The sequence below is a fragment of the Amphiura filiformis genome, chromosome 6 (assembly GCF_039555335.1).
Source record: "Amphiura filiformis chromosome 6, Afil_fr2py, whole genome shotgun sequence".
Lineage (NCBI taxonomy): Eukaryota > Metazoa > Echinodermata > Ophiuroidea > Amphilepidida > Amphiuridae > Amphiura > Amphiura filiformis.
This window is the reverse complement of record NC_092633.1, coordinates 19,054,829-19,065,367: the sequence shown is the minus strand read 5'-3', so window position 1 is coordinate 19,065,367 and position 10,539 is coordinate 19,054,829. Positions and strand designations below refer to the sequence as shown.

Sequence of the window (10,539 nt, the reverse complement as noted above, 5' to 3'; positions counted from 1 at the left end):
GAATCTGTCTTCTTATTGACAACAGCTGGTCTACGTTTTTTAAGCAAAATTGTTTTAACTCATATAAAACACTTTGTATATTTATGGGTGAATAAACAATAGGGGAAATTAAACTCAAATCTCATACATCGCAAAAATGCCAATTAACATGATAATCAATTTTCAGCGAGATGTTTCATTTATGTTGTGAAAGGCGCAAGATGTTGCTCTCTCTAATGAAATATTCAATACTAGAGAGATAATGGCAACACACCCAGTCTACAATAGCTACCATTCAAGGGAAAATTAAGGCTTTCAGCGCTTCAACCAAAATTACGGTGTCTGATTGACGCCATAGTTTGCACATTTAATAATAAAGTTGCACCCAGAAGCATAATCACAAAACCAAAACATTCTTTAGGGAAAGCTTAAAAGTTGTATATATATACAAAAGAAAGATCAGAAAGACAACAACAAACACAAAACAATGCACAATGGACATCGTTGACAAAATATTTATGGTTTACATGTGTTTTTATTAAGAATAAAGCGCAGTCTCAGTTGATATTTTAAATTTGAAGTTTGTGTGTTGGAACAATTTGTGACTCCGCAACGAGAGGCGGATGTGCATTAAAAACACATTCTATTCCTGGGCTGCGTTTAGTTTCCCGAATGCGGATTTGAGTGCAATACTCAACTTAAGTAAAAAGGTCACAACTCAACAAAATGAGTAAAAACTCGAATTGAGGAAATAATGCCCAACATTGAGCTCCTAAGGCTAATATGAGCTCAATGTTGGGTATTATTTACTCAATTTGAGTAATTTGTTTACTTGAGTAAAATATTTTAAGAGTGCACGCGCATCCCATGAAACCGCATTGAAACGTTTTAATTCGGATCCAGCTCTCGTGTGAAGTCACCATGAACTTCTTCAAAACGTTTAAGTAGATCAATCATACAGGTATACGGGTTCGACAAACATAACCATTGCTTATAATTATATGAGGACAAGAAATATATTAACTTTTTACCAATCAAAAATTACATCATTTTAAAATGATTTTGGTAAAGTAACATTGCTATACATTATGGTTTTATTTTACACCAATTATGTAGCGCATCCAATTACATAGCCATGGAATGTTACGAATCATTACAATAATACAAAATAAATGTCTATCTAAAGACAATGTTCAGTTAATTTTACATTTTATATTTGACTATACAGAAATTTACAATAACAAAGTCAAGACATATTAATATTAGCACATTCGCTTTTTCAAAATTTTCAGGCGTTATGCATTATAAACCCTTAAATAATTCCACCTGTTGTGTTTTTTGTTCTTTGTTATATTGCACATATCATAAATATAAACATAAACATGTTTTTGTTGGATGTTTTTAAAATTACAAAAACTAATCCACATCGGATTGGACTATTTCACTTGAAAGTCATACACCCTCTATGGAAGACATTACCTTATCAATCTCCCACACAAGGGTGTGGATTTCAAATGGAGTCACCCATTCAGGTTACCCCATTTGAAATTCACACTCCCCGTATTGGAGATTATATGGTCGTAGCTTCCATATGGGGTGTAAGGGTTTCAACTCGAATAGCACATTTGATACCATATCATGGTATTCCTAATAATCTTTTTAAATTATCTAGAAATGCAATAAGAAATTGCTTCAATAAAAAACGTCTTTTGTTGAATTAAAATGAGATTTAATTCATGGGGCACACTGAATAGAACCATTTTGGAGTAGAAATCACATCATCATCATGTTCATATCACATCAAATGGAAGAACAGATAGTCATATCAATTAATGGAAGATCAATTAATCGTTAATTTGCATCAGCTGCAATATACATTAATGTGCGTATCAAAATTGAATGGGAAATTATTGGAAGACCAGGTAATGATTTGCAAAGTTAACATTTTGTCTAAAAACCTAAGGCAATTAGGTCCCATATTTTTTTCTATTGTTTTAAAAAGTAGGCACTTTTGAAGATCATGAAGTTTTCTAAACAACGTCAATATCTCCTTCTTCTCCTCTGTCTCTCGCAAAATCCCCTGCATGCATTGCGTTTATATGTTCAACAATTGGTTCAACAACATCATCAATCCCACCAGGCGGGGTTGGACACGGGCTACTAACTGGCGAGTCTTTTTCCCCGTCATCGGAGAACATATCTCTGCCATCATCCATCATGCTGCTTAAGTTTGCTGATACATCACTAAGATCGGGGTTTGGGTTAGATTTGTTGGGCAGTGTCGATTCACGGCTACCACCGGTTGACAACAATTCGCGCTCTTTTGAGTTTCTCCATTTCATCCGACGATTTTGAAACCAAATTTTAACCTGAAGATAAAAAGATAGTGATGGTAGGAGAAATTAATACATCGAATTTTCAACAATTAATAGGCCTATAACACTTGTTACAAAAAGGAGAAAAATATAGAAATGATACAGGAGAAATGAATACATAGATCTTTCAACATTTCACACGGCACTTGTAATACCGAAATTTACTCCATTGCCGAAACGCAGGTATTTCGGCAAAAAAAACATGCATGCCTCAATGCCGAAATTTTGACAATCGATGCAATGACGCAACAATTCCAAAAATAATATACTTTTTAACAGTGGTATAAACGACAAACTGCGTGTATATAGCACCATCCGTCTGCGTTATTTTTGACCAATCGTCTCGGATTTTGGTAGTGCCCAATTTCGGCAAGCAACCATTCTGACACAACATTTGCTTTAATTGAACAGCAATGAAGTTGCAAAAAACAGCACTCCGTCATTAAGTTGTTATTCAAGAGACATACGTGTTATGTTATTAATATTTATAAATCAGCAATTTTCTCTCCAATTAGCAATGTTTTATATGCTCATATCTCAGTACAAAATTCTTTAACCTCAATACACTTGTACCAAAGATTGAGTATCTTTGCTTGTACACTCATAAAAATGACATTAAATATTTGGGTACCCAAACTCATACCCCGCAACTTGAGGTCAAATCTTGAGCTATGATTGTTAAATATGGGTCATTGCGCTCTGCCATAGAATGAGACTATTTTGACTAACAGTACTAACCTGTGAGTCCTTTAGTCCAAGTTTAGCAGCTAACTTCTTCCGGTCTGGTTTGCTGATATACTTCTGCTGTTGAAATTTTTTCTCCAAACCTTTCCTTTGTGCATCTGAGAACACTGCTCTTCTTAGCATGCCTCGCCTTGGTTTACCACGGGCGGCACCTGGCCATGGGAAGGTACCGGGTACGGGGATAACGGAGGAATGGGGACCAACTGTGAATGAAAAGAAGAAAAATCATACATAATGTTGATAGTCTTTGCAGATTTCAAATTATTTGTTGCCATGTTTTAAAATTTATGATTATCAACTTTCCTCATAATATCAGAGAAAGAAGGGACAATGAAATAAATAGAAATTTGAATTTGAATTTCAAGAAAGTTTCAGAGATGTTATCAATTCACCAGACAGTGACGTTGAATTTAGAAATTGCCACCCTCCTTTCAAAAGTTTAAATTGGCCCTAATAGATATAGGCAATGATATGATAATGCAGTTGTTCGTTAATTTGTTTGACCTTTGATGAGAAATTAATAACAATAAATATTAAAAAACAAAATGGTAATTAATAATAATCATTTTTGTCCCCTCTGTTACCATCAGTGTTCAACGTTTTTAATTCACTCAAATTACCATGTCGTGTGTCGATACAAATTGCGGACAACGCTGCCCTTTTTCTGGATTTTTACACCAGAACTAATTTCTGTATTAATACTATTGGACATGCATGTGTGATGTTTAACATGGCAATTATGTCCCGTGTGTCTACAGCAGAGCGTTTTGGTTAACATGGTTAATCGATTTGAAATATTGGTATCAGATGACGCAAAATACACGGTATTATATCTTTACTTCATTTCAAACACAGTTTAAAAGCTTGTTTGAATGCCTAAAACACCAGCTCTTTGTTGTTTAATATTGAACAACTCCTACCTAACATCACATTAAATCTCAATTAAATCAGTACGGTTCAAACTTAAAAGAATAATGTGTTGTCCTTACAGCTCTACTTCATAAGTGTTTTAATGCAAGCAGAAAAATGGAAGTAACCCAGAATGGAACCTTGTCAATCACCATGTTAAATGGATAAATAGCGCTAAAGCTAATACAACAACGGTCCGAGAGTCAAGTTTCCAAGCTCTATATGTTTCTTTATGTTTACACATATCAAACACTACGAAAGGTTAACCAAAATGTTTAATGAAAAGGCTGAGTAGAAAGTAGGAATTGAATTGCCGTGAGCGTCAATATACGCCTTTGTGGGAGAACTAATCGCCCAAAATACTCGACAAACAAGGAATATAACTTCTGGGTTTAGCGCAACTTGCTCTATGCGTATGTGAGCGAGGTTGTTCATGTGTATAGACATAGTATTATAAAGATTTTGAAGTGAACTAGCTAGCCAATTTTAGTTTTGTAAGTTTAGATGGTGAGAGTGATTCGCGGGAGAGTGAAAACTAACACCAAACGGCTATTTACCCAACCTTGTTACACGCCATTTTATTGCCCTAAATATAGCTATATTGGTAGATTTAATTTGCTTTTGATGTCATGAGATCTTGTTGACAAAATGTGTACCGTACATGCTATCTTACGTAGATAGCATTTTAAATATAAATACCGTGACTATAGCAATTGAGTTAAATCAATAGCAGAATTCCTATATGCCTATTCTTTTAAATTAATGTTCGAACATGCTATCTTACGTAGACAGCATTTTAAAATATAAATATTGCAATTGGCAATTGAGTAATAGCATAATTCCTAACAGCATATTCTTTTAAATGAATGTTCACCAGGATTCACCAAGAATTGCCTTAAAAACAAGTACGTGTCACTGTTGGTGAGCTTTTGTGTTATAAATGATGGATGTTAATTTTGCTGGACGTTAAGTATGTAAATTTCAGGTATATGCTACTGTTATCGATTTGTTTCAAAGTTTGTTTGGTTGTTTGCAAGCATTGGGTTAACATCGGTGTTAATTCTCTTCACGCGGGTGTTGACTGCAGACGACATGTTCAATTTTTTTTTTAATTCAAAAAATTCAAGAAATGTAAATTTTCATGACCATATTTGGAATCATCATGAAAAATGTATTAAAATGAGTACAAACACGCCTAGTATTGATCCAGTAGTTCTTAAGATAGCTCTTGTTATTTTGAGAAAATATTTCAAAACTTGAACTTTTTCCATTGAAGCGCATGGCTAGCACGCAGAGCATTATTAGGGTATCATTCTACAATATTTATAGTGTTGGCATGGTTAGTGTAAGTGTTATAGCGTTAGTGATAGTGAATAGTTTGAAATCCATGAGCGTTTAGTGCGAGGCAAGGGTGTCTGGGAAAATGTTAGGAGGAGACGAGCGTTTTGATATTAGTGTTATATCGTTGGTGTTCGCGTATTTCGTGTTATTGTTGGTGTGTTTAGTATAATTATGCCAATGTTTGTGTTCGCGTTGTGTGTCGTTGTCAGTGTTTTAGTGTTAGTGTTTTAGTGTTAAGTATGATGGTGTTATAGTATATGTTAGAACAATATAGTACAATTGTGATTTTGTGTGATAAGTCAACTTACCGGGTAAGAATGGATTCCTTGGTTGGAAGGTAATTGGGTCAATACCACTGTCGTAGTTGAACGATCTGTTGATGTTAGATAACGGCGAGGGAATGTTTTTAAACCCACTAAATGCACTGCTTACTGGTGTACTACTGTTAGGCACTGTAAAGTAAAATAAAGGATAAATATATTATTAGTATTTCAAAAATGAATGTGGATAACGAGATCAAAGGAACATGGGCTATATGATTTGTTTTTAGTACATTTCGGGAAATTCAATGCAATTCATTCTGTTACAACTGACCCTATGCCATATTTCCCCTCTGTTCATTTGCGTCAATTAATGTAATATTGCCAAAATGTACTATAATTTAAAAAAAAGTACACCTTGATTACTAGAACAATGTTGCTTTATTTTACCAATCTTTATATCATCGCAGATTGCAAGTTCAATTTTATTTGTAAATATTCAGATAGGGCCTATATAAGCTTGCAATCAAATACGTGTCTTACAGTTTTATACCATATATAATAACGAAATTCATGACACTGATAATAATCTTTAATTTCTAATTATATAAGCATCTTAAAATTTGACTGTCAACTTCTTTAAGCTTCTCTCAGCTATATGAACTGGAAATGCATTATTTCACTTAGCTATATATAGGCATATATTCATTGCTTTGATTTCACAAATTAAGACGTTTGTATAATGTCTTTTTAATTCCTCTAAGTTAACCTATATTTACACGATTGAATGCACAAATCTAAGGCGACATCTATTTACACGTTAAGGGAGGAGGAGAAAAACGAGTTCAAACTGAGTCCCGTTGTTCACGCAGCGAAATCTAGCCAAGCATACATGCAAGCTTTCGACACAGAACGAGCCGGTGCAGCGGCTGCTCACTTCGCCCACTACCGACTCTTGCTTATTCTGGGTAACATAAACCTAAAATTATTTCCCTGTTATACAATGTACAATAATGACCATTGTGTTGAATGGATACGAATATACGCGTATGTATTTATATAGACATCCCATCATATACTATAAAAGAGTTTTATTAGCCAATTATTTTCGCCTTTTTAACAATTTAATCATTTAATTTACCGTGTAACTATAATGCACTTGCTCGTTGAGGAAATTGTATAAGAATATGAGAAGTGCACTGGACAATGAGATCATTTTGCCTTTTGAAAATCATGAGCATGCATGGTATGATCCATAATAATATGACTATTGCTGTTAAACTGAATTATATCGGCACGCGTGAAAAAAATATTGGATAAATCTTTTTAAATAAAATATATTGACTATACTGCCTTCATATAGGTCCTATTGTTTAATTGTATTTTGATCTATATAGATACTACAATGTTGTAGACGCCAAGCCAAACATCAGCTAATTTGTTCATAATAAACATTTTATATGTTGTAAGTCATAACTATATGCGTGTGCTATCTTCAGTAGATAGCAACGAGAATACAACATTCAAACAACCATTAGAGGACAAATAACGGACAATGATGCGCTCCAAATGCACATCCATTATTTTTTACTTTATACTAAAATTAATACTAATATGCGTGTGAATGTTATGGTAATTGTTACTATTATATCACAAAAGTGATTTATAATGATTTATGTAAGCCTTTAGGCGCGGTTGATGATGATTACTCAAACATGTCAAATGATGCCAACAGATAAAACTTTCCCACATTTAAAAATACATTAGATAATATACACTAATCTAACCATGTCAATATATGATAGCCGCTCCTCAATTTTGCATTTTCTATAAGAATTAACGTTTAATTAGAGAATTACCAAGAATTCGATTAAAACATTAGACCATAAAAAAATCTGGGTAAAATATATAAAAAATACGTATCATCTCATCTCTGGTTCTGATTCACAGTTGCATGATTTCAAGGACAACAGAAGCATGCAAGCAGACAGGCAATATTAATAATGAGTTTAAGGGAATCAGATTTAATATTTCCCTTCTTAATTTGAATGACACATAGCTATATATGATAGATATCATAAACAGAAATATTAAGTACAATGAAAAATCTTAAACTAAAGATACAGATATAGTAAGTTTACAAAGACACAAACTTTCATTTTGTTACAATATCATATAATAAATTGAGATATTAAATGGATAAACATTATGAAATATGTTGATATTGTGTATAATTGATATATGCATTTCTGGTTCTTTGTGTGTATTTGTTTGTTTGTTTGCATGATTTTAAACATCTTACCTTGATGTGGTAAAGTACATTCTTCATGAGCTAAAAGAGAGGCGACCCCAAACTTGAGAAAACAATCTAGGCTGTTATTGCTACCATTCGGCGATGTGCACGGACTAGTGCAAGAGTTCTGATGCTTCGATTGCCTCAAACAGTTACATGTCGTACAAGATGCGGGGTGCTTTGGAATAGGTTTATGAATTGGTGTACGATCGGACAAAATGTCTTTCACCATAAAAGAAGTGTGTCTTCCTTCTGCTGCTGCTGCTGGAAGATTTTGATGCTGCTGCTGCTGTTGAGCCTCTCTTTCTTCGTCTTGTTTTCTCTCGCGTTCAATTCTCTCAGCTAACGATTCTCGCGACAGAAGATCATTCCCTGTTGCGTCTGAAGAGGATGTTGGAGGAACTGGAAGCAAAGGAAAACCAGGTCTCATGAAATGGTGAAATAAGGAAGACGGCGGATGAATGAGTCCAGGTTGGTAATCTGAATGAGCTTTCTCTCTACTGATGTTGCTGTCTTTATCCATTCGGCAAAATAATTGTGTTTGAAATGGCAGATGCCCGGGCAGATGATACGGTGTTGGAATTGAGTTCATTGATGAAACACTTGGATGGATGGCTGCAGTGGCCATGTTAGCATTAAAAGGAAAAGAGATATCCACGTGGGAAGGCATGGTTCTACAAGAATCAATTGTTGTCATCTGGTTATCAATCTCCACGGTATAGAAAAGTTACAACTGAAGTGAGGTGAAACTCATGAGGACCAGCTCTTGAAATACTTCTGATGTGAAGAGGTAAAATCACAAAACTGATATCACCATTCGAGTGGGTCTGTAATATATACCATGATATCCAACCAAAACACACAACACAGTCCTATTAACTAACAAATGATGGCTTATTAAGCGTTAGATTACTACTATTACCGCCAACAAGTTTTGGACCAATAGTTGGACAATAAATATGGGCGTGAACTTTCTGTAATACGCAGTGATTTTGTAGTTTGCTTTGCGCTGATTGGATAATGTATACCACATTGACGGCGGCGGACTGCAGTGCAGACATGCTTATCGTCCGTGGCATGGAGCTTTGATTAAATCAGGGCTTTTGCTACCGTGTAAGCGATATAACGAATAGCTCTTTAAACATTGTTCAATATAATAGTTGGCAACAAGTTGGAATGGTGTTGAAATGGTTTGCCACTTAAAACGGGAAACTTGCGCCATCAGTGAATTTATGACAGAAAGAATTATGATACTAGCCGTAGCAATGTATATTATATTATTAATCAACTGGTATGAGTTTAGTGATTGGCAGCGATTCAAAACAATGTTTATATCTAGCTCATAAATTATACAATTTTTTATTTAATAAGAAAAATTAACATATTAACATGTGGTTTTAAGTCTATCTGTACCGAATACAAATTACTTACACATATATATATATAACATATGATGTACTTTTTGTTCCCCAAAGGATATGACAGCACTGCATCGTAACAGTGACTATTATGCTATCTACCGAAGAAAGCAACTATTTTGTTGTTAATTATGCAACCACGTTTCATGTCGTATTTTATATTTATATGCACATTATGGTGTTGTTTTTTATATATCAGAAAACGAAGGTGGAGGAAAAATGGAAAGGAGGTTAAGAACGACAAAAAGAACACGAAGACGAAGAGAAAGAAAAAAAGAAGAGAATAAAAGACAACAGCAACAGTAACAACAACAAGTGAACGCTAGAAGAAGAAGAAGAAGAAGAAGAAGAAGAAGAAGAGGAGGAGGAGGAAGCAGAAGGAGAAGAAGAAGAAAAAGAAGAAGAAGAAGAAGAAGAAGAAGAAGAAGAAGAAAAAGAAAAAGAAAAAGAAGAAGAAGAAGAAGGTGGATGAGGAGAAGAAGGAGACGACAAAGAAATAAAAATGCAGACGTAGATTTAAATATGCTATAGGTAACCTACAGTAAGCCAAAAAATTAAGGTACCAGTTGTGTTCACCCCTGTATATCCTAAATAAAAACAAATATGTCAAAATTAAAACAAGCAGCTAATACCTGAACTCTGTAGCTCTGATTCAAGACTTTATTTGTTGAAATTGGCTGAGAATTAAAGAAACGGTGATCTAAAACCTACTGAAGAGACGAAATCAAAAGTTGCACTTTTGTGTTCTAATCAATGAAAACATGACGTTAGTTTTAACGTGCTAATCAATGGAAGCACAGCGCTAGTTCCCTTGTTCGCGAAGGCTTTGTGTACAAATCAATAGCGCATGCAATGGAAGAAACTGCAACTTTTAAATAGGCACCTTCTTTCGGGTTTTGGATCGCCGTGTGTTTATTTCTTAAACAATTACAACTAATGAGGTCTTAAATTCGAGCTAAAAGATGCAGCTATTGGCTGCTGGTTCCAATTATGACATATCGGCCTTTGTTTAGGATATACAGGGGTAAACATAACTGGTACCTTAATTTTTTGGCTTACTGTATTCCGTCACGTGCATGGAGATGGATAGAAGTTAACTTTTGGTTGTTCTGTATTGACGTTTGCCCCCTAAAGGTCATATTTCAACCAGAAATTAGATAGTTTAATGCATTTTTGATACGAGTGCGTTATGTTATTCTATTTACATATCCCCTTTCAGA

At 34.5% G+C, this 10,539-nt stretch overlaps 1 protein-coding gene across 1 annotated transcript; it reads right to left on the bottom strand.

Moving 5' to 3' along the window:
- Nucleotides 1-505: 505 nt before the first annotated feature.
- LOC140155104 (homeobox protein DBX1-B-like) lies at nucleotides 506-8,790 on the bottom strand. Its single transcript, XM_072177807.1, has 4 exons — nucleotides 7,911-8,790; nucleotides 5,657-5,800; nucleotides 3,093-3,301; nucleotides 506-2,348 (listed from the first exon to the last, which is right to left on the bottom strand). Exons 1-4 carry the CDS (start codon nucleotides 8,596-8,598, stop codon nucleotides 2,010-2,012), a joined length of 1,380 nt encoding a protein of 459 aa, XP_072033908.1. The 5' UTR covers nucleotides 8,599-8,790; the 3' UTR covers nucleotides 506-2,009.
- Nucleotides 8,791-10,539: the final 1,749 nt, after the last annotated feature.

Coding starts and splice junctions, on each gene's coding strand:
- LOC140155104 (XM_072177807.1), bottom strand. CDS start 8,598: ATGACAACAATTGATTCTTGTAGAACCATGCCTTCCCACGTGGATATC. Junction 5,801..7,910: donor ATGTACTTTACCACATCAAG/GTAAGATGTTTA, acceptor TTTACTTTACAG/TGCCTAACAGTAGTACACCA. Junction 3,302..5,656: donor AAGGAATCCATTCTTACCCG/GTAAGTTGACTT, acceptor TTTCATTCACAG/TTGGTCCCCATTCCTCCGTT.